The 26155-nt window shown below is 32.7% G+C and overlaps 1 protein-coding gene across 1 annotated transcript in view; it reads right to left on the bottom strand.

The window, feature by feature from the left end:
- Positions 1-23505, bottom strand: part of LOC137390405 (uncharacterized) — a 400777-nt gene extending 377272 nt beyond the window's left edge. Inside the window, exons 1-7 of the mRNA XM_068076738.1 lie at positions 23442-23505; positions 16533-16628; positions 14055-14243; positions 12495-12657; positions 11781-12051; positions 10449-11044; positions 8788-9438 (exon numbers count right to left, since the gene is read on the bottom strand). Coding sequence (XP_067932839.1) covers positions 9171-9438; positions 10449-11044; positions 11781-12051; positions 12495-12657; positions 14055-14243; positions 16533-16628; positions 23442-23505 — 1647 coding nt within the window. The 3' untranslated portion in view covers positions 8788-9170. The remainder of the gene's footprint in view (positions 1-8787; positions 9439-10448; positions 11045-11780; positions 12052-12494; positions 12658-14054; positions 14244-16532; positions 16629-23441) is intronic.
- Between the last annotated feature and the right edge of the window lie 2650 nt (positions 23506-26155).

The raw sequence follows: 26155 nt of genomic DNA, 5'->3' as shown, positions 1-26155 counted from the left end.
AAATTTGGAAATGTATAATTGATAATCTAACAAAAAGAACAGACACGCCATTTAAAATTTAATTGTTGATCAATTTAAAATTATATTAGAGGTTATAGTAGCATGCTTACATTACATGACACATCTGAGAACACGACTGGTAGGTTACCATAACATGTTAGGAGTTATTTTAATAACTATAACAAAAATAACATGCTAAAAATTACCAAAAACTGTTGTGTCACTCCAAATAAATGGTAATGTGAATCCCATGAACTTGTCATCTACTGCATTAATTTTCAAATACGCTAACATTGGAGGTAAATGAGCTGGCCACTTAGCTCAGAGAGCCCGCCATTTTCGTTTTAGGTTTTGTTCATTTCAGTAAAAGTAACATCCACTCTTTAGCAGTTTTTCACAAGTTTCTTGTCAACTGTTTATTTTCTGGTCAATTATTGTTTTAGTGGAACAATTCCCTACTTTCGCAGCATGTAATCTGCAGAGTATAATTTTTTTCGGTTTTGCTAAGCCCTTCTCAATTTGTTTTAAAAGTACATGTAGCACCAATATTGACTGCAATAGTTTACTGCATTTTGTGCAAAACTAACATTTAAAATGGTATACCAGTAATAGTGTGTTCATAATTTCATGCATAATTCCTCTATGCATAATAATAAGTATGAAGCACGTCCTGACCAAATTAGAAAATATAGCATTTATTGTTCGGAAAAAATGGTAGTCGAGAATACACTGCTCTATGCATTCATAGGGTAAAAGTAAAGCTTAAGCTAACATAGAGAAAGTTGTCGATCTGTGTTTTACAAGTATTATATATGGTGATTTGTGAACAGGAAGTCGAATGATTTCATAATTTTTACAACAATTTCTAACATAAGGGTGTATGATAAGTAAAATGTATGTACTAAAAATGTTTACAACTATCCTTTACAGAGTTTGGTTTTTTCTCGCATCGGAGAAATACTGCTGCAAAATTTGTATTCTAAAATGAACCACAACAGTTTTTAACAATAATTATAAATAGTAAACTTTGTGTCAAGACAGAATTTCAATTTAACAACTTTTTTTAGAGGTAAAATATAAGACATTAACAGCTAAAATATTCAAAGCGATAATTTAGTATGCAACCAGTTTTTCAGTTTAACTTTGGTAAGAATAAAACAATAGTCAATATTAACCTTGAGTAAAAAAAGTTCATTCACCAGTTCACAATAGAGCCATTACCTCAGTATTGCTTTTTGGTAGCAAAGCTCGAAGAATGAGCTCACAAGTTGCACCACGTTTGATACCGAATCTCTCCACTCTCATAAACTGTTTGGAATGAATCACTGTTTGTGATTCATTCCAAACAGTCACTGTTTTGGATGACTGTCTCTTTTCACAACAAACAGGGAGTATCCAGGAAACTCATTCCCCACCTTTTCTGGGTCCTTTTCAAGCTCTTTCATCTTTTTTCCCGCAATAGCAATGTTCTTCATGTTTGTTGGGTTTTGAAGAAGAGTATATTTAGCAATGCCTTTGCTTTTACACAGTCTGCAAGTAATAACCGCAAACTAAGTTTACAAGAAAGAAGAGATGGCCAATTTCTGAAATGTTTTTTTCAAGTTCTTGGATGAAGTCTTAAACCTTGTAAGCATCTGATTTAATAAAACAAAATATGCCTATAAAGTAAGATGTGACCTTAGGAGTATTACAGGTAGAATTATCCACCTGCGCTGCTTCAGTTATGAATTTATTGCTGTTGGTAGCCGATGACATCAAAGGATGATGTAAACTGCTAGCCTACACCTTGGTTACATTTCATTATTTACAGGCTTTTATTATAATCCTTCAATGCAGATTAAAAACAGGCAACCTTTCAGAAGCTTCTTTGCTAAACAGGCTAGTTGTAAATTCTGGTAAACATTGAATCAAGCATGTTCTACATCATCTATTTATTGAGAGACAAACGAATCTTAGAAAGATCTTAAGAAACAGAAGAAACTCAAACATTTTACACAAAGGAGGCAAGAGCATGCTAGCACTTTACACAGGTTCTACTGCATTCACTCATCTGAATGACTGCTGACAGTAGTTTGTTAAGGAACATAAGTTCTATGCACTTTATGTTACTTGACGCTATCTGACAGGTAGTTTTTTTGTTTAAAGTTTAACCTAGCACTGCCAAACAGGTGATCTAACTTGTTGAAAGTACACTGAAATTGATTTTGCAATTGTTTCCATAACAAGACAATACAAATGTTTTTTAGTATACCCTTTAAAAATATTTTTATGTGATTTAACTAAAAGTTGTAATAACAATATAATGAGTCCTGTACGTGTTATAGAAGAGTAAAAACACAGTCTAAAAAAAATGATGAGATGTAAAAATAAGCATTCCAGTTGCTGTCTAAATAGCAAGTGTAACATTAAAGCTGCGAGATACTACGAATGACCATGTATAATCATGGATTACAAGTTAAATGCTTCCAACTTCCTCCTTAATAGCCAATTCCAGTTTTTGTGGAATTGCCTCCTCTTCCTCATCTACACTCTCTCCACTTGTAGTGCTGACTTCTTCATGTTCTGCACTGATTGTGACAGGTTCGACCTTCATTTTTCGCGACTATAACTCACAAATCGCTGTGTTCCTTGAAATGATGTCTGCAACCACAGTGATTCTGAGTTACTTTATTCCTATTACTATGATATTTATTGTTAATAAACTGATAACTGTACTGGAGTCTGAGTATTTTCTCAGCCAGCATATAATATGATAGACTAGTAAAGGTTTTTCTGTTTTTTCTTTTTTAAATTTGAGTTATCAAACAACTAGTTGATTTGCTAGGTAAGCTTCTCAAAAGACAAGTGAATATTAAAGCTGTCACCTCTGTCCATATGGCTATTAATATTTTGGTAAATGAAACTGTTAGCCTACTAAACTATAGTTATGGAAGTCTGTGTTGTCTTCCCTTCATTTCAACAGCCTGCATCTAAATGGTGATAACGAATATTTTTCACAGAAGATCACAGTACAGATAAATAAAGTGATTACTGCAATGAGAGTATTAAAAAAATCAAAGAATAACGATAAAATTTTACCTTGATATGTCTCAAGCAAGTGTGGAGGTATTACTTCAGCTTCTTGTAATACTTCATATGACTCTTTAGCTGAACTGCTGATGTCTTCATAATGTTGTTCACTCATCGTGAAAGGTTTGCTCTTATGTTTAGGCTGTTTATCGCAGAGTTGACGGTGTCACTTGCAAAACTTTGGGGTCGTGACCCAAAGCCTACAAACGCAGGTGATCTGAGACGCTTCATTCCTATTGCTTGGGCTGTTATCAATAATTAACTGCTGGCTGCCCAAAATTTCAAATATTTTGTCGGCCAGTATTTAAACTAGAAAGCTGTTAAAGATATTTCCTTTTTCAAATTTGAATTCTGATTCATCTACATGTAGTTGATTTGCTAGGTAATTTTTTCAAATGACAAATGAATATTAAAACTGTCTGTTCTATTCCTAGCCTTTGATATTGTCACCGTAATTGCATAGAATATAATGAATACTGTTGCATTACCCCTCAGAGGTAAACGACTGACAAAACTTACAGTACTTTCGTTCCTGTCAGTAGAAGAATTGTCTACCTACAAAAAGGTTAGATAAACCCATATGAGAAATAACAACATGTTTGAAATTGAAACTATACATACTTTTAGTGTAAGCCATAATTCTAACATTTCATTATTATTAAACTTAATACGCATTTTTTAAAATATTTGTTGTTTCTATAAATGTAAGTACATGTCCTTGCATATGTAAAATTTTACCCTCCTTATTTAGCAAGTCTGGCGGTTTTTTCCAGCCATTGATAATATTTCATATGGCCTTCTTGCTCTTCGCTCCACCGAAGCGTTACTCCCTGTAGTCAACGGTGTTTAAAATAATTTTATTACATTAGGCTTATCAATAAAGACACTTTCGTACTGATGCTTTTTGAATTTCAATCTATTAGAATTTGAGCTATTAATCTAAAGTAAATAGACTGGTTACTATTAGTAATCTTTCATCATAAAAAGAGAAAAGCAAAATCACCTGAGCAAAATAGCAAGCAACAATAACTTTTATTAAGTTTCACCGGGGACGTGTCAAATCAGTTTGTAATGGAACTACTGTTTTGGCTGTACAGTATCTTTGTTGAAATTTAATAAAAAATGAAAAAGAAACAAAAGTTTAGGTACTTCTTGAGAAGTTGAAAAAATTGATTATATTGTTTGGGTCCTTCAACGAAGTATTCTAAGCAAAGATCGAAATTTTCATAAAGCTATCTACATTTTGGTGTTGCTTAAAACAATTTATAGATGACAGTTGTTGCTTAAAAACAAAGGAAATACAGCCAGCTATAAATGCTTTTAGTGTTGTATTGGTCCCTGGATTCATATTTTGCTGCAGAAAGGGGGTTAAATACTATCAGATTTGTTACTTTACTACACTAATTATCATTCATTACATTTATTGATGTCATCAAATATACCAGCTCAGCAGCGGATTTCCATGTTTAAATTACAAAAATATATTATGGGAGCACTGCGCGAACTTGAAATAGTGTTGACTGCCATTGATCAATTTAAAAAAATTGTATAGCTTAAGCTAGTTTAAATTTTTAACTTACCTATGGGCAACAGTCAACTCTCTATGCTGTAATAGTGACTATCTCATCATAACCAAGTGATGATGTATTATTAAGACATGCTTATGTTAACAAAAAGAAGAAATGAACTCATAAGTATTTCAAGTTTGCTGGCATAACATTAAAGTCTAGCGACAAGAACAACATTAATAATCATGAGAGTAAAAAGAATATTGATTATATTCTTACCACTCTCCTCAGTCAATCATATGACTACTGTTATTAAAAATTACTCTATCATCCTATCATTATACAGTCAGCTAACTTCTATTAAAATTAAACAATCCAATGCTTGTATGTGACAATGAGATGACATGACTAAGTTTTTATTTTGTAGGAGAACACCGATGCAAACCGACCAAAGACTAGCTTGATTTCCTTTGAATCTGATTTTTTCATTTGAATTGTCCATTCAGAATTAACAAATACTAAATATATGATCATGAGTATTCAGATATATTTGACAAAAAAGGACACATGAGATAACATTTTTCAAGAAAACCTTTAAGCTATAACTAATATACTTTATACTGCAGAATATACTTTGAAAGCTTTAACTATCAAACATAACCCTGTATGACAAAATACATGCTAAAACAATAAGAAGTATTATAACACAAATATAATGATAAAACTTTCTTAGATTAATCAACTTGTGATTTTTTACGTCAATTTTTAATAGATGACCTTTCTGCTTTCCCGGAGCTTGTTCCCCTGAGTGGCCTTCCTCAATAGGATGGAAAGCCGAATAGGTGAAGTCACAAACAGGAGGGGAGATAATGAACATCCTTAAAAAATCCTCCTTTAATGTCTACCTTCACAATATTTTTACTGAAGTATTCTAGATCAGTGTTCAAAATTTCCACGTAGTTTCTCATTAGTTCAATCACGCTCTTTGCCATTCCAGTTAACTCCACTGTTTTCAGAATCCATGAATGGGGCAGCATGCTATACGCCTTCTGATAGTAAAAAAGCTAAATATTACATGTGCATTGTTTGTTTGCATATGCAAAATAATACAGTCTGTAATAGTTGTTGTCCATTATATAGTCCAACATAGACCAAGATTTTTACACTAGCTCAAATCTAAGTTATCTTCCCCGGTTATGAAAAGAAGAGACAATTTCTAATTCTGATTTATTTGGTAAGCTAATTTTAATGAAGAAGCTTTTGTATGATCAGAGTTGATGGCTCAAGCTACATTGGTGTTTTAGGCCATGGTAGTTGTAAGTAGCCATTGGTGTTGCTCAAAGTTAATGACATCGTGGGAGTAGTAAATCCGTAGTACATAAGCAAGTAAAGAAAGAGAGATGGCCTTCTACTGTCAAAGTTACATCAAGTATATAGCTCGTGTAATAAATCTTGTTTGCTATAAATATTTTATATTTTATTAAAGCAAGAGTTGATCAAACTAACACATTTAATATCCGATGATAGAACTACAGTCATGTGTGTCTAAAATGTTACAGGCTGAGAGTTTGGTGATAGCACACTAGCATCACTTTCCTGTTACTACCACAGTACTCTCTTCTCTCATCCTGCTGACTAATAACACAGTTATATCCACCTAGAAGTGCTAATAGTCACGGTACAATGTTTATCCCAAAAATGGATGTGTATATAGCCAGAGTAGACTATGCACAACTCTTCATTGTATAGTTTAGTTTGTTAGCCTACTACTTCTTGTTCTTATTACTTAAACAAACTGTAATAAATCAAATGCTAAAATGTATTTACTGTTAATAAATTACTCATATACAAGTTTTGAATCCTCTTGGTTAAACCTTCATTACTAATTTTAAAAGTCCAACTCATGATTTATACAGTAAGTAGAAACTGGTTATCAAATAGAAGGGAAAAGAAGTTATTGCATAATTACTACCACAGTACTCTCTTCTCTCACCCTGCTGCCTAATAATACAGTTATATCCACCTAGAAGTGCTAATAGTCACGGTACAATGTTTATCCCAAAAATGAATGTGTATATAGCCAGAGTAGACTATGCTCTATATAGACAACTCTTCATTGTATAGTTTAGTTTGTTGAGCGATTACTTCTTGTTCTTATTATTTAAACTGTAATAAATCAAATGCTAAAAAAGTATTTTCCATTAATAAATTAATTAAATACAAGTTTTGAATCCCCTTGGTTAAACCGTCATTACTAATTTTAAAATTCCAACTCATGATTTATACAGTAAGTAGAATTTGGTTATCAAAAAGCAGAGCAAAGGTAGTTATTAAATAATTGTTACCGTTGCTGGCCTTTGCTTTGCACAGCGCTTCTGTACCAGATTAGACTGCTGAAAGTTTCTGCAGTGATTACATGCATTATATTAAATTAGACTGGGATACTTGGACTGATCTCAGAAAACTAAGGTGCTGCTGCAAATTATCCTAATCCTAATATGAAAATGTATCAGTGCATATATGCAAGATTGTCTATCATGTCACATATATTTATACAACTACAAAGTGTTGGCTAAAATAGCGTTTTTATGCAATCACCTAAATAGGAAGCTCTCACACAGCTTTGCATTTTTTCTCCTAACCTTAAACTTGATGAGGCAATGATTCCCTTACACAACAGACTGTCATTCAAAGTCTATATAAAAAGGAAACCAAATAAATATGAACTGTAATTGGAAGTTGTGGCTGATGCTTAAAATAGTATAGTCATCCATTTTGAAACATACACAGGTGCTGCTTGAGCGCTGTCAAATGCTGTAAGGGATCTTGTTCTGCGAATGCTAGGCTTTTTTTAGACTACTTACGATAGCACTAGTTAGTGCATGCAAAAACTGACACCTAAAAATCAGTCCAAAAATAAGCTCTGATTCTCCTTTCTTACCATTGTGACATGGCTTCAACAGCCCCAGACTTGCCATTGCTGCAGAACTTTGGTTGAACCAGCCAGGTGATCCATTTTTCTATCAGGCTCCTTCCCATCCTATGTAAACCCAGATCAACAAACTTTTGTGTCTCGTGTTTTATTTTGTGTGACCACAATAGCAAGACGGTTCAGCATAAACCCCCTTTCAGCGCAAAGCCTGTATTATGGCATTGTGTGTAGAATGATTTCTGCTCTACCATAGACCTAAGCCACTGCAACAAAACTAAAAAGTTTCTAATCTTAAGCAAAAAATCAATGGAACAATTTGCTTTTTCTTTCATAAGGAATATACATGCTCTATCAGACTTGGAGTACTGCAATCATTATATTTTTTCTGTTATCTAAAAGTATTGATTTTGATAGTGTGCAATAAAAAAAATTTTACTTTTGATTTCTTTGTTGCACTTTAAAAGTTTAGAGCTTCAAAATGTTCTAAAAAGTTTTTGAAAAGTCATTATTCTAAGTGTTTTTTTAAATTGATAGAAACTTGTATATACAAGATCAGGATTCATAGTGTTAACATATAACGTCAAATCGATGCAAACTCTAAAATTAAATTGGAATAACAAGAACCTCTCAACTAGCTTTAAAACATTTTTCTATTTTTGGCTACAACTGAGAGAAAACAGTGTATAGCAGTATCTCTGTATCTCTATTGTATATACTAGCACCCTCATAGTCTAGTGAGTAGGGGTGAAATATCATCTACATGTAGGTTGCAGATAAAGCAAAGTGAACAAAGAGCTGTACAATTAGCCATAAATTTTTAAAGGCGGTTGTTCAGTACAGATGTTAGAGTGTCAGTTTACTGAATTAAATTGTGATAAATTGGATTCTTGTTGAAATCACTCAATCTAAACCTTTAACCATGAGTTCTGTAAACTGAATGGACTGACAGACAACAACTTTTTGATAGTTGGCTAATCGTATAATGTTAATTTATTTTTGTTAAAGATACTAAATTATAATAAAAAGCCAAAATATTTCTCAAACTATTGAAGTAACAATAAACCAATAGATATTATACAAGCAAGCCAGCCATTGTTTGTGAGGACAGACAGTATAGGGCGCTTGTGTAATATCTGCTGTAGTTGAAGCATTATAAAGAAGACATGTAAAGCATACAGATGTTGAATGGCAAGCGAAATGTCAAGATAGTAAACAAAGAATATTTAAAATATGTAGCAACACTGCACTGCAAATTTCTGTAGCCTCATACTTGTTTACAGACATAAAGCATGGGCTGATTAAAAAAGTTCAAATTCAATTTACTTGCTAAAAGTTCAGAATTAATTTAAAAGAAGCACAAAAGATGGCAATAAAGGCAAACACATACAGAGTAGTCTATTCATATGCAATAGAGGCTTAGAAGGAAATGGATTGGGTTCATTTAATGATGAAATAGCTTAGTGTCAGGATTTTCAGAACGCAACCTACCATTATGCGAGAACAAGTTGTATGTGCAATATGGAAATTAGATTTAAAACTAGCTTTAAATAAGTTTGAATTCCTAGCATAAACATTTTGCATCAGTGAAGCGAATGCAAGGATTAAGATTTAGTGCCAGGCCATTCTATGTATATAGTGGAAAACAGATACACTGAGTCACTTTAACTAACTACTTCATCAAGCCCAATATCTGATTCGTCGGTAGTAGGGACATTACTTTCTGCTGCAGAAATAGTATAGAGAGTGAGTTCTCCGAGGTTGTAACGCGTCTGAAAATACTGAAGAGCCTGGCTTAGGATGACAGCTTTGTAGTACGTGTTAGGAAATACACCATCAACAAATTTTCCTATGAGCAGGCCCAGTGGGCAGAGAACTCTATTACGCCTCACTTTGTAGACAATGCTGCCCGAGTCACCATTATTCAGCTCTCTGTCAACAAAAAAACAGCTAGTTGAGAAAATAAATTGAAGTCAGTCGACAAAAAAAGGTAAGAGCATAGTGCTTATACAATATTTTTAGCAAATTGCTAAATAACTTGCTGTTAAAAGCTTAAAGGTCCGGCCACACGTAACGAATTATTCGTTCAATCTGACCGAATCCACGAATTTCACAGAATTCACAGACCTATTCTGCCGAATATCATAGATTCGTCTGAGCTGTGCATGCACACCGAATTCGTTACCGAAACGCGTTTAATTGGCTAACCAATTTTTTTAGCGAGCACGATTCTATTAGCTTTGACAAGTGATATAGTCCAAGACACGTACGACGACACACAATAAAAGTAGCACCGCGATATGACTTGATACATACGATGCAACTGCCTATATGCGCTAGAGATAACGACTGTTTTTGCGACGGAGCTTTTGCTGCATAAAAAGAAATTATTATTATTGAAAAATAAATAATTCATGACTTCTAAAATATCTAAAAGAAAATTCTGGATACACGATGAGAAGTTCCTGTCATGGTGAACCAACGAGAGAGAACCAACAATAGCGCATATAGGCCGTTGCATCGTATGTATCAAGTCATATCGCGGTCATACTTGTATTGTGGGTCGTCGAACGTGTCTTGGACTATACCACTTGTCAAAGCTACTAGAACCGTGCTCGCTAAAAAAATTGGTTAGCCAATTAAAAGCGTTTCGTTAACGAATTCGGTGTGCATGCACAGCTCAGACGAATCTATGATATTCGGCAGAATAGGTCTGTGAATTCTGTGAAATTCGTGGATTCGGTCAGATTGAACGAACAATTCGTTACGTGTGGCCGGACCTTAATAAGGTTTTGAGGTTTCAATATTTTTGCAAAAAATTTTTTTGCAGTTTTGAGCAGGCTTTTTCAAAATAGCAATAAAAAACCAAACAATGAGAAAATGAGCTTCTAAAAAGGCAGTATTTTTATAGGCCATCTCTTTATAATAAGACCATGTCTTACCCATCATTTAGCGTGAACAGCAGATGGTGAGCTATGCCTTCATTCCTTTGATATCGAACTGTGTGGAAGTTGTTGCAAAGTTGGCCGAAGCAGTTCTTTACAAATATTTTAATCACTCTTCCTGCAGGTCGATTGTATTTTATGAGCTTGTTCCAGGTCGTGATCTGTACAACTCGCTCCGGTGGAGTCTCTCGATAAGTTTGCTGTTGCTGTTGGATCTCTTCTGGATTTGGACCCCTAAACGAAAGCAGGACCATATCATTTAGGCAGAATTTTTCTTCTAATGGTAGAGCTTGCTCATGCGGCGCCATCATTTCAGCTTCATCCTCTTCCACTTCTTCATTTTGTTCCCTTTCGTAGTGGTACCTGTAGCCTATCAGAGGAGGATGAACATTTAAAATCCTCAGGGTTTCTTCTTCCAACAGTCCGGCATGTTGTCTCCATTCTTGGACTAGCTCTAAGCGAATCTGATAGACTTTCCTGGTAGGTACTTGTTTTGCTACTTCCATCCCAGCGGCTATGTTACTAGCTGCCATAAGCCTTCGATTCTTCTTTCTGGTAAACATCATGTGAGCTGGTGCTACTGCAAAGAATGCCTAAAAACAAGCCCACGCAAACAAGTTATCAATAGAATGTTTTACAAATTTTGACTAGGAAACTGAATGCCAAACCTTGCGGACTACAGTTTAAGTTGTGCTGGAGTATAAGTTGCACGCGCCATAAAATATATTATAATAAAGAAAAAACTAAAAGACCTTCAAGTTGCACTGGATTACTCAGACAACAGGATTATAGAGCACTATATGTCACATTGTTTGGAGAAGTATATTTAATAAACTCTCACAACAAAAACAGATATGCCTTTTAAGATTTAAATTTGACCAGTTTAAGAATATAATAGAGGAAAAAAATGGCTGAATAATATGTTTATATTACATGAACCATCTGAAAACATGACTGGTATTTTAACATAACATTCAATAACTTCCGATATGCAAAAAGTAGGTACTGAAAATGTCTACAACTGTCCGTTTCTACAGAGTTTTGTTTTTTCTCGCATTGGATAACAACTGCTTCAAAATTTGTATTCTAAAATGAACAGAATAGCAGTTTTTAACAAGCAATATAAATTGGAAATTTTACATCAAAACGTAATTTCAATTTAACAAACCTTTTAAGAGGTAAAAAATAAGACATCACAGCTAAAGTATTCTAGGTGTAAATTTAGGATACAACAAATTTTGCAGTTTAAATTTCGTAATGACAAAGCAATAGTCAGTATTAACTTTAAGTAAATAAAGTTCTTTCACAAATTTACATGAGAGCCATTACCTCAGTATCACTTCCTGGTAGAAAAGCTCGAAGAATGAGCTCACAAGTTGCATCTCGCTCGATACCAAATCTCTCCACTTTCATAAACTGTTTGGTATGAACACGACTGTCTTTTTTCACAACAAACAGGGAGTAACTAGGGAACTCATTCTCCAGCTTTTCTAGGTCCTCTGCAAGCTGTTTCACTGTGTTTCCCACAATAGCAATGTTCTTCATGTTTGTTGGGTTTTGAAGAAGAGTATATTTAGCAATGTCTTTGCTTTTGCACAGTCTGCAAGTGGTAACCATACAATAAGTTTACAAGCGATGGAGTATGGCCATTTTTAAAAGATTAAAAAATTGTTCGGTGAAGTTCTCAAACTGGTAAGCAACTGATTTAATAAAACAAAAATACGCAAATAAAAAATTTAACTATCTGACAGGTAGTCTTATTCGTTGAAAGCTGAAATTGATTTTCCAGCAGTTTTTATAACAATACAAATGCTTTTTAGAATATCTTTTTAATACATTTTTCGTGTGAGATAACCGAAAGTTTTAATAACAATATAATTAATATTGTATTATAGAAGAGTGAAAACACAGTCTAAAGAAAACGAGGAAATATAGACATCAGCATTTTAGTTGTCTAGATAGCAGGTGTAACAAGAAAACTATGGAAGACTAATAAATAACCACGTCTAGACATGAATCACAAGTTAATTAGCTATAACTTACTCTCTAATAGCTAATTCCAGCTTTTGTGGAATTGCCTCCTCTTCTTCATCTACACTCTCTTCACTTGTACTGATGACTTCCTCATGTTCTGGACTCGTGAGAGATTTGACTTTCGTTTTACGCGATTGTAACTCACAAGTCTCTGTGTTCTTTGAGACGGCGCCTACAGACACAGTGATTCCTAGTCACTTCATTCATATTACTTGGATCTTTATCAATAATAAACTGATAACTGTACTCGAGTTCAAATTTTGTCAGCCAGCATACAAACTGATGGACTGGTAAAGATTTTTTCAGTTTTTTCTTTGTTAACTTTGAGGTATGAATCAACTAGTTGATTTGCTAGGTAGGCTTCCCAAAAGACAAGTGAATATTAAAGCTGTTAGTTCCATCCCTACGAATTGTCATTGCTATCAACACTTGCGTAAAAACCAAAATGAATATTTTTACAGTAGCCCACATGATTTACAGTTCAACTGTTACCACTCGCAGTGCTCCTTGACCTTTTTATAGAAGAGTTGTCCCTCTACTGCAAGTTTAGATAAATATTAGAATAATTCGGTTTACTTTGGTGGATGTTACGTTCAAGACCACTCCGGGAAATGGGAGTTTAAAAAAATATAAACTACATTTTTAAGTGTGAGCCATAAACTTAACACTTTAGCACAGTTGAAACTGCTATAAATGTAAGTCCACATTTTTTCATATATACATAATTGTACAGTACGTTCTTTGGGCAACACATAAATCAGTAATAAATTATTAAAAACCGAATGATAAAATGTCTGATGTCAGAATCAAAGGCAAGGTCAGTGTTAAATAATTATAAGCCATTTAGCATCAGAATAAATTAGTTTTTATTAAAATCAAAATGCTGTAATAGCAAAGGATAGCCAAATGATGAGCAAATTAAATATATTTATCTAATTAAATGCTCAAAAACTTTTTTTACCTTCGTCTATGTCATACAAAACACATTTTGCATGAAATTGAATTTAGAAAACTGTGCTTATGAATGATTCATTTTTTTATGCTGTATTTGTCACATTATTTTGTATAAGAATATAGTTTAGTAACTTGTCAAAAAGCTGTATACTTTGACCAATGACATGATGCCAAAATAATTGTGTGTGAACGTTTATCAATATTTCGTTCCAATCAGTTAAATGGTGTTCCTAAGCAAATAGCTAGCATGTCAAAAATTTTTACCTCAGCACCCTTCCTATAAGTGTAAAAAATCATAGAACCAAAAATAATCTATGCTAAAAGTTGATAGTGTATTAAAAATACTGATGCAGCACTAACCTAAAATTATCTTGATGTATTAAAGATAATAACTAAGGCGTTCTTATAACCATTACACTTTGGGTACACAAAACTGTTAGTCTATTAAATAATAGTTATAAAACATTGTGTTGTCTTTACTTTATTTCAACAACCTGAATAAATTAGACAATACAAAATATCTTGGAAGTTTGTAGAAGACCACAGTAAAATTAAATAACGTAAGCACTGTGATAAAAATATTAAAAACTTCAAAGAATGAATAAAAGGCTTTACCCTCATCGGTATCTCGCAAATATGGAGATATTTTTTTAACTGCTTGTGATCCTTCATATGACTTTTTAGCTGTACTGCTGATGTCTTCATGTTGTTTACTATTTGGATAATATTTGTGCGCAACTCCAATTGCTACTAGCCGAGAACTGCCAATGTTACTCAAGCCTCTTTTGAGCTCTGAGCCAAAACCTACAAACACAGTTGATTCGGAGTTACTTCCTTTCTATTACTATAATTTTTATTAATAATAAAGTGATAACTCTACTGGAGTTGGAGTATTTTTGTTAGCTATCATCTAAAACATTAGGCTAGTAGAGATATGTTTCTTTTCTCAGTTTTACTTTGAGTTATGAATCAATCAGCTGATTTGCTAGGTAAGCTTCAAAAAGACAAGTAAATACAGTGCATCCTAAGAATACGACTACCTGTTATCGGGTTGTTCACCTTATGAAGTGGAACATTATGATTTTTCACCTTGCCATATGAATCTTATTTCACCTTCCAATTCAACAACATGTTTGTCTGACTTTAAATTTGGTAACCGTATGCTTATTACAGTATGTACATGAAAATAACAAAGAAGCCACAATGCTGTTTGCTGAAAACATTTTGCCACCGCATGAAAGGGACCCAATGACTGATTTCTCTTAGTTCAGCATTTCTCATGCAAAAAACAGTAATATTTTCCTTTAAAAATCAGTAGCAAAGTTGGTCTTGCAATCCCTTTGAACAGAGGTTCAGTGATCAGGCAACTTCTCTCAACCTGCTAAAAAAAATCCACTTCATTACGTATTGAACAGAATATGTTCGGGAACAGCATAGTTTGAGCTTTCTTCGCGAATAAGATTGAACAAAGTTGTAATAGGTCTCACTAAAAAATTTTGTGAAAACAAAGCTGAAAACTGAAAGGAGATAAATTTCAGTGGTTAAAAGTTGAAGGTAAATAAATTATTAAAAAAATACTAAAACTTGGTTTAGTATTGGTTAGTTTAGTTTAGTTTACTGTGTTAGTAAGCTAAACTCATTTAAAGGGAATTCAAAGTTTATGTTATACATTTGTCTGTCTTGAAGGTTAAAACTATCTATAGCATGTACTGTACATTATAGGACATTGTAATATTACATTTTATTGCAGATCCTAATAATAATTTCACTAAATATACTAAAGTTACTGTAAATAACTATAGTTACAATGATTATTATATTATTTTGTTACTAATTATTAAATATGTTCAGTACTTATATAAAGTGTTTATAATTTTATTACGGAATGTTCAAATTATACACATGTAATAAAACGGTTTTTATACCTCTTCATACAATTTTTTTCATATATGATGCTAACTTTGGAACAAAGTAAAATTGTATTCTGAGGCACTGTATTAAATCTGTTAGTTCTATTCCTACAATCTTTAGTTGTTATCAACATTTTTGCTTATAATTAGAATGATTATTTTTTCAGTCTTCTACATGGGCATGTAACTGTTCCAACTAACAGAACTTTTTTGTTTTCAGAAAAAAAGCCCCTAAACTTAAGGGGGATTTCTTTCGCAAATTTTATATTCCAGACTTAACCGCAAAATAAGAAATTTGTAGAAATTGAAGGTGTAATTGTTAAGTTTGAGCCATAAACTTAACACTTCAACATGCCTAAAATGTTTCTTAAACACTTGCTATTGCTATACAGGTAGGTAGGTACATATCCTTAAACATATTTATGCTTTTAGAGTATGTTGTACACGCAATACTTAAATCTATGAGAAATTACTAAAAAATAAACGGTGAATCGAGACTAACCACAGAATCAAAGAGGCAAAATCAGCGCTGACTAATTTTGAGCCATACAAATAAAATAGATTAGTTTAATGTTAAGATAATATAATATATAAATTGAACAAGTATATTTAATAAATCTGCTATCAATTCCTCTAAAAGATGTCAAACGTATTTCATATTGTATGAAATGCATATTTAACATATGTTAAAATTTAGTGAGTTATAAATATCCTGAAAACCTCGACCGATGACAAAATTTTGAAGTGAGTAAAAAGTCTTTCTAAGCGGTCTAGAAATTTCTTCTGTTTCGTAAATGGTACTCATAAAGAACTGCTTATATTGTTAAAGCATTTTTACCTCAAACCTCTTTTAGAAAATGCAGAAAACCATTGAGCCAGATGTAATGCATGATAAAAGTTAATAATACATTGGGAATGCAAGCCTAACCCTCACCGGCAATTATTTCTATGTATTGAACATAGCAGCTAAGACATCCATATAATTGTTAACATTTTGGTATGTAAAACTGCTAGTTTACTAAACTATAGGCATGAACTCAGTGTTGTCCTCCCTTCATTTCAACAGCAGCTAATTGGCAATGCATAATATCTTAGAAGTTTATAGACTATCACAATACGATTAATTAAGGTGAGTACAGTGATGAAAAAATCAAAACCTCAAAGATCGGCTATAAAATGTTACCTTCATCCATATTTAGCAAGTATGAAGGTTTTTCTACAGCCTTTGGTGATATTTCATATGACTTCTTTGCTATTTGCTCTGCTGCAGCTTTTCTCCCTGTAATAAGTGGCTTGTAAAATCATTCTAATTCTTAAACCTAACAATTAACATATTTTCATACTCTCTGATACTTTTTGATTTTCAAACTATTAAAATGTGAGCTATGGGTCTAACGTGGTTAAGCTGGGTACTATTAATAATCTGCCATTATCATAGAAAGGAAAAGCAAAAAAAACTTGAGCAAAATAGCAAAACACAAGAAACTGTATTAAAAATTTACTGTGAAAGTAAGCAATCACATCAATTTGTCATGGAACTAAAGTTTTGGTTGTGTATTAACTTCATTGAAAGCTGATAAAAAAGAAAAAAAACAAGACATTAGGTATACCTCTGCACAAGTTGAGATGATCAATTAAATTGTCTACATTTTTCAGCAAAGTCTTTCAGAAAAATATTAACATTTATATTAGCCATTTACATTTTGATGTTGTTTTGAAACGACTTAATGATTAATGTAACCAGTGTCGCTTAAAAGCAATAAATACACAGCCAGCACAGAAAGCTTTAAGCATTGTATCAGTATGTAAATTCAATATGCTCCAGAAAGCAGTTGAATACATCAAATATCAGATTTGTTACTTTACTAATACCTAATTATTATGGATTACCGTAAAGCCTGTATTTGAAGGCCACCTTTAATTGAATGCCACCTCTATTTGAAATTGCACAAAAGGAGCAAGTTTAAAAAATAAAAAGCCACCCTTTATTTGAAAGCTAATTTTATTTGAAAGCCACCAATATTTGAGCAACACTTTGACATTAATCAAAATAGTTAGTAATCAAAGGTACCAAACTAGGCATATTGTACTACAAGATCAGTGCGATTTGGATGAATTTTGAGTTTTGCTAACAAATATTACATGTAAATGTATTGATCGTGTATCCAACTCAATATTGATATTGAGCCTACTACATCAAGGCCTTGGCTTTCATTTAAAACTCTCCTACTGTGTAGTAGTTGATTAAACTATCTCTGAGCACTACGAGAACATTCTTAAAAACTTTGGCAGACATGTCGAGCAGACAACAAACGAAGATGCTAATCACCAAGTCGTTTAAGAGCTGTAGGCTGACCAACGCTCTAGACAACTCCGAGGATAAAAAGATTAATTGTTTCAAGACAGACGCCAAATTAAGACTAGATCAGAATGTCTCCAGCAAAAGCGGGCCAGTGCTGGAATTACAAATAAAATAAACTTTAACTATTCGACACTGACGATAAAGTTCTAGATAATAACAAAGAATGTTGCAAAAGTGATGCATCTTTGATTTTCAACGTCAAACATTTTATTACCCACCAATAACCACTTTGTTATTTTGCTTTGCATATATTTTATAATGCTTTTTTGCATTATATTTGTAGGTTGGTGGCTATTTTATTGTTTGTTTTTTGTTAAACTTTTTTGTGTTGTAATTTTATGCTGGATGTTATAGTTCATTATTCTTAAATGAAATTTAATTTTCCAAAATCTTAAAAAACTAGTTGAATAATTAAGAATTCCCCTTTTGCTGAACACCACTTCGAATTAAATGCCATCATAAAATAAAGGTTGAAAGATAAAAGGCCCAGGTGTTCAAATAAAGGTTTTGTGGTAAATTTAATGATGCCATCAAAGATACCAGCAGCAGATTCTTTTGAAGGCTCAAATTACAAGATTAATTAATGAGAACACTGTGAAAATTTGAAATAGCGTTGACTGCCCATGATCAAGTCAAAATGTTGCTTGGCTTAAGCTAGTTTTACTTTTATGATCATTTCATTTACCTATAAGCATATTTCTACTCACCATGCTGTAATATCGGTTATATCATCATAACCAAGCAAGAATAAATTATTCAGGCATGCTTATATTAACAAAAAAAAACATAGTTCTTGCAAGTTTGTTGACATAGCATTAAATTTTAGTGACAAAAACAACAATAAGAATATTTGGAATGAAAAATGCTATTCCGTTCACTTTCTTCAGTCTATTATATGAATACAGTTAGCTGGAACGATTCTCTTCTTTTTGCTATTATTATACAGTTAGTGTGAATTTCTATCAAATTTAAAATCTCTAAGAACATGCATGAAATAATCATTATAACATGAATAACTTTTTACAGCAGTATTTTAGTTTTTCTCATTTTGAATCCCATGTTTCTATTTAAAAGTGTCCATAAAAATGTGGTAATATTGACTTGATTCCATCAACATCAGTTTTCCAGGTCCAAGTCTCTGTGTTTTGTCGTTAAAACATTGATTGTAACACCATAGAAATAATTAACAGCTGTATCAGTCTAATAGTAGTTTTGTTTAAGGCTGTCTTGATACTTCTACACATTGAAAAACCGTTTCGGCAATTAGGATGCTTTCGGCAGCTTGTGCTAAGCAAGCGTTCGGCTAAAAATCTATCATTATTTTTGCCCGAATATTATTCAGATAGCAACATGTTAAAGCTTTGCTCTGGTAAAAATTGTTTGGATGCTATTGCCAATTATCTCCATAGTGCAGAAGAAGGGTTCAGGTCAGCAGCCACTGTAGAAAATATTTAACAGCTAGAAAATGATGAAAAGGTTCCATACATAAGCAACAATCAGAACGCGACCTGCAGAGCTTACAATGCAAATATTTTTGTTTTAAAAAGTGCTAAGGTTTGCTTCTCCATGTATGATAATTATGGTTTGTTTCACTTGTTCTTGGATATGCATTTGCATCATTCGAAACATTATTTTCGTTACAACTTATAATTTGTAGTTTTATAATACATCAATTGATAGCATAACTGTGGTAATCTGAACTCGGCTTACAACAGATCGACACTTGTAACTTCTCTTCAATTGCACATTAGAAGCCTTTTTAAACTGCAAACTGTAGCAAACATATCAATTAGTGCAATTTTCTTCATGCAACTTTGGTAAATAAATTGATAAAAGAATATGCCTTCTACTTTAAAATAAATTATGAAGCTTTTAAGCTCCAACAAATTGCAATGCAGGCTGTAAGATCATTGTTCGTTAAACGCAGGCAATATATATTAACTGATAGAGAAATGTATCAGCCTCTTCGTGCATATTTATTTAACAAATCTACAAGGTGGAGGTAAGTCAGCAATTGTTTGGCATTCAAAACTAATGTCAGTGTTAACTAGGAAAAATTATGCAAATAAAATATGAAAACATAGGCATACTAAATTACTAAGGAACAGAAATATCCATATTATAATCACTTTGACATTAACAGTGCTATCAGATCAAGTTTCCTGGCTCTATAGTTAAGTATTAAACTCAACTAAAGTCCAATTAACTGAGGTAATGTGTTCATCTTCTAGCTATGCAATCATACTTCAACATATGAGTGCCCCAACATGAGAGAAATGGCGATATGAGCTCAAGTTTGAGCATATTTCTCTCTTGAGATACTAATAACCTTTGAGGTACGAGCATATGGGTCACTTTTAAATGGCCACTATATGATCAAGGATGTGAAAGGCCGCTTGTGAGAACAGCATCGCCTGGTCTTTCTCTTCGAATCAATTTAACAAAGTTTTAAAAAGGTTGGCTAAAGTTATAGTGAAAGTGAGACAAAAGGCGCCAAACTGGCGACAAACAATGAAAAATCAAAACAGCAAAATTATAGGAGGTTTTGTAAAATATTAAATTTTAGCTTAAAGTTTAGATTTATTAAGCTAAATTCATGCGAGTTAAGTTCAAAGTTTCTGTTTATAGCGTAACAAAGTTTCGTGTACCGAAAGCGTTTATGTCAAGTCTCTCTTATTCTACAGTTTGCTACTACTTATGTCTCCAAGGTGAAAAATCCATAAAGTAGTGCACATAGTAATATTCTATTGCATAGTTTATCAACTAAATCGGTATTTATTACTTTGTTAGCATAGCTAATGAGCTATAACTATTAGGAACACGATTCTTCCTGTAATATCCTTTTTAGGTGTTTTTTATGATATGGGAACATATTAATTTGTATTTGGTTGTTTTATATTGTATTTATATATGTTTTATTTTATATATATTGTTTAAAGTCCAAATATTCAGTCCCGGAATTAATTAGGCTCGTATCTTAAGATACATGTATGATTGTGAATATAAAAAAAAAGCTAGTACCCCTTAAAGGTGTCACAGGCATCTGAGGCACTTCTAATAGCTTATAATTCAAAAATTTAGAGAAAGAACATTAAATACTTCATTACATGTGAACGATTATTTTTATTTAGACAAATGTCTAAAGTTTCTGCGCTATCATGCTGTGATGCATTAAATGTACTCACCACTCAGTGCTGCCACAGGTTTAGTGAGTCACATTTGTGTGGGTATACTACAGTGTGAATTAATTGACTAGTGAGCATACGTTTAGAACCAGCCTAACTGCCCTGCTAACCTGTACCCTGTGTTATTCTAAAATGATATTATAAGCTAATGTATGTAAGGTTGATTAAGCTAACGCTTAGGTTTAGCTGAACATGCAGGTTTTGAAGATTTTATTTGAAGGCTCAGCAGGCTAAGTATTTTATTGATTGGTATGTTTTTAGACTTTTTAAATTATTTAGAGGAAAAGCTATTAAGAGGAGAACGATTTTGTCTGTTTTTCATTGTTGGTAAACAATCAGTTGTTTATGTTCATTCGGCAAATTGATTTTGTTGACTTGTGACAATGCTCTGTTTTTGGATACTGATTCCGTTACTTCTGCTAATAAAAAACGAGCTGATAACCCTGAAATGAAACAAGATTGATAACAATTTTTCCGTGTTAACTTATCTTATGACAAATCAACTCAAACAGAAACTTATTTATTACATCAATTCGTTTCATAAGTATTGCTTGTTCTTTTGTATGAAGTCTATCATAATGATGATAACTTTGAGAGCTATGATTCCAAGGCTGGGAGCCACTGAGTTGTTAACCCGTCGGTTTCTCTTTTAGCATTTCTGCACAAATGCTTACATTATTGATGTTCGCAATTGTTTACACCTCTTACGAGTCACATGGCATAAGGATGGAATGGTGCTCATTGTAAATTTTTATAATTCCATGAGACCTGCTGGTAACCTCAAAACCGCATAAACCAAGACCGTTGTAACTAAAGGACTCCCTTAAGCCCAACACCCTTGATCATTTTGCACATGTCCCAGTTTCAAATTAACTGAGCAAATGTGTTTAAGGCCTAGCTTTATGTGAATATAACAGACCAAAATGTTTGCACCTCCTGAAAGTGACAAATTTAGACACATGAGGTACTTGTCGTAACATTTAGTTTAAAAATTTTGAGAGAAAAAATTATTCTCATTACATGTGAATAATTAAGCTATTTAGACAAACAACTCATGTCTATGCACTGTCTCGCTGTAATGTATTAATTGTACAAACCAAGTTTTACTGCCACAGATATAGTGAGTCATCTCTACCTAATATATTCTAGAGTGCTAAATAATTAGCTAGAGGACCTACATTTAAGATCAGCCTAACTGACCTGCTAACTCGTACCCTACTTTATTGTAAAAGCCTTATGATTACACCAGGAATGTAAAACACTAGTATCCTTTGAAACTGAAGACTATAGAAGGTTCATAGAATAAAATAAAGTCACTGGCAATTTTAAAATTAAGACAACCAATCAGTTTGTTCAAGCTCAGTGGGCAAATAGTTATGTTACATTTGTAATACATACTTAGGCTTTTATTAGTTCTAGTTAAGCTGAAGTGCGCAATGGGCTAGTGTGTCCTAGGTTTATCAACATGGGCCATCTTTTAGATTGTTATCACGCTAACAAAGCAACTTTCTTCTTCATTTGACTCCCTATTTTTCTCCTACAAGGCTTAAAAGCTGCTTACAAAGTGAATCACTGGCAGGCCTCAAATAGAGAGTAAAAGTCATCACGGCTTTTTCTTAAAAAAAGTGCTGATAAACCTAAAAGGTTGACTTGCAACAAAATTCACATTACAGTTATTTGGTATCATAAGATTCAGCATGTCTTAATCTGTTGTTTTGTAGGTGTGAAATATATGGAAATGTGATTGCAAGCTCTGAAAAGCTAAAAATTGAACAGTTAATCGCCGCCATCACAAACTACCGTAGATTAGAATCCGTTTCCAAAGCGGCTAAAATAGAACATAGTTGAACAATATGGCTTCTGTTTACACTTTCATGCAACCTCGTTTGTTGAAATATTTTCACAAATGTACTTCACACATTCGATAAAACCATGTCTATGGTTCTATTTTATCAAAATTTTAAAGCTGTCATTTAAGCACTGATATCTCAAAACCTACCTTGAAAAATCATTTAATTTCTTAACCTTTGCTCGAAGGAGTGCATATCATTCTCTAATGAACATAAGGAGCCTGTTGGTTACCTGCGATAGGGGAAAAATGCTTCAGAAACTGTTGGCCTAATTTGGCAGAGAGTATGGGTCACATGACTATGATATGAAATTACAAAATGTTAGATACAAATATAATAATGACTTGTATTATCACACGTTCACTTTTTGTTTCACTCTTAAAAGTGACCATTCTTTGGTTCTAGTTCATAGCTTTCCTTTATTGCTCAGAACCACTATTTTGTTTCTTCTATAAATAAATTAGCTTTTAGTTGTTTTGGCTGTATTAACATTCTTCAAAATAAGAAATGCAATCTACACGTAACAGAGACTTCTAAAAGGTTATTCTAGCAAACCGCCAAAACAGAGTGATTGTTTATGTGTATAAGTTTACACGTACATTTGTATAAATAAATTAAAGTTTTCCCACAACCAAACACGAGCGAACCGATTGTTTGGAAGCTTTATGATAAATTCATATGTGCACACAACTCACGAAAACTATTCATAAACGGCCGTCCCAAATCCTTGTGAGAAATCTCATCAACAAATTTAACCATTGTTCTATGAAGTCATTTAATTATAATAACGATACAAAACACATATAAACCTATTTAAATATGTTACCAAGTCTTCAAAAAGTTGACACAATATCTTAAAACTAACCCATCTGATTGGATTATACAAATTAAAATGGCCATTACAACTTGACAAGCGTTTTTTAATAAAAATTAATACTGGCCAACAAAACGCCGATTAGGCCATGCGAAAGAGAGTAGAAACATTAAGTTGTGCGCATTTCACGAGAAAATCATGCACATTTCACCAGTCTATGGCATTGTCCAATTGCTGAAGGTTTCTGTAATTAACCTAAAAGTACTAAAAAGTAATGGTTTCTTTTTTGCCGGTTTTAAAATAGGTAAATGACATTTTGAGCACTTATAATGAGTACTTTGGTATTCCAACTGATATCTAAAGCAGTGAAAATAAAGGAAATGACGATGATATTTTTAACGACTTTTATAAAATTATTACAATATTTAATTATATGAATAATCATTTGAATTTACAAAAATTGAAGTATATCGTGACGGATGTTGGGCAATATGTTACTTTTATTATTTTTCTAAAGATTTTGTTGGTGATACTACGGCTGTGCCCAATATCGCGGTGCTTCCAAGCCGTTTTTAATATCTGCAAAATTAAGTTATATGCCTACAATTCCTTATAGATATACAGCTATTACTATGACAACCAACTAAGTTCTGTTTAGATTTTTAAATTCAGCATAATATTTTGCTTATAAATACAAAAATCTAGATAAATATCAAAATTTCTTGATATTGGTTGATATGACGTTTTGAAATGTAAACAAAATTGTGCATCGGTTTTCGTTTCTCAAATTCTAACAATGGTTTTCTCAAAACTACGTTTTCGCACTAATGGTAAACATGCATTTAGTTTATTGACCATAAAATCTGATGTAATTAAGTTGGAATCAAATTTTCTTTTGCAAAATAACTGAGAATCTTTTCCTTCTACTAGTGTAGATAACTCTAAATCTCACACACCCGACTTAACCATGGTTTCTGTAATCATGACTCATTTTTTCACTTTGGTTACAGATCGTTGTCAAAACCATTCTGCATTCAACACAACCAACTTTCGAACTGTGTGTATTACACAGCAGCTTGCCATTTTACTTCTAATATTGCATTTCTCCTATTGCAAGGGAGAGATACAAACATATAATCATTTCCTTTCATTATTGCTGTTTGTTGTACATTATAACACCTAGTACATTGCAGCTACCATTGCAGCTACCATTGCAGTTATCCTATTGCACTGCAGTGCCATTTGACTGCTAATATTGCTTTTCTCAACCATCAGTACCCTTTCTTTTTTCCAATATCACTTTGGTCATGGGCTGTATGACAAGGAAATTCCTAGTATTTATAATGACACAAAGCACGATTCTAGCAACAAGAACGCTGGCCCTAAAATGGGCAAAAGTAGGAAGCACGACTGTTGAAGTTTAGATATCAGTACTGATAAGTAGGGAGGCCTGTTTGAGATGTGATGATGATGCTTCAAATGATTTAGATGTTGTCCTTAATTATGGAGAGTTGCAACCCTTCCCAAAATAAAATATTTGATGTGATAAGAAAGTGATGTTATAGACGGATAACCCGCACACATCAACTAAATTAATGCAGCAAAAGTGTGCCAGCTGTCAAAACAGTGCTTAATCAATACAGCAAAAATTCAAAATAGTGAATGAACTAAATAAATGAATTGGATTTAGTTTCAGTAATTTGAAACCAGCCTATACATTAAAACATTACAGTATTACATCATTAAATTGTAGCAAAACACAGTTTCAAAAGAATTATATGCTGGCATATTCAAAGCCACCTTAAGAAATTAAAAGATTCCTTCTCCTAAAGCACTGCGTAAATCTCAGTCATTTTAATTTTTTATAATTTAGATAACTTAATTTATATGATATGCCTTATATATGTATGTCTTATATAAATTTTTAATAAATATATATATATTTATACATTTTTAAATATTTAATTTCTTATGTGACAGGGCTATTTATTACAGATTTAGTCAAAGCTATCATATGCATATTGAATTTATACTACTACTTCATTTTGCACATATATTTGTAAGTTGTAATTTATTACATAAATTGCTTAGGTGTTAGAATTGTGAAAAACACACTATAATCACATTTGTCAAAGCTCTGTCTAAATCAGTATTTATTCATTTGAATGATTGTTACATTGTTAGCAATTGTGTAAAAGGCATCTACTTTAATAGTTGCCACATACAAAATACTTCTAAAATAAAGCTGTCATGCTTTGTGATTCAACTCACCCTACTTTTAATCAAAAAATTCTTCGCAGTGACGTTAAAAGTTGCCTGGCAGACACTTTTGCAATTTCTCTGGCACAAACTACATGTAGATCATACAACTTGTCTGAAAATGCGTTATTAACTTTACGTAAACCCTTTTTTGAGTTTTCCAGATTTTGGTAGAATTTTTTTAAACGTGATTACTCAGTATATGTAGCTCATCAAACAAAACAGTAATAGTTATTCTAAGCGCAAATGAGTCTGATGGCTTCAGTTTAACAATGAGGAAGAACAGTGGCAAATACTTTCTAAAGCAGCAAATAGTTTATCAACAATGGGCTTAAG

This window comes from Watersipora subatra, chromosome 3 (genome assembly GCF_963576615.1).
Source record: "Watersipora subatra chromosome 3, tzWatSuba1.1, whole genome shotgun sequence".
Classification (NCBI taxonomy): Eukaryota; Metazoa; Bryozoa; class Gymnolaemata; order Cheilostomatida; family Watersiporidae; genus Watersipora; species Watersipora subatra.
Note: the sequence above shows the minus strand (reverse complement) of the source record. Positions and strands in the feature narration are given on the sequence as shown.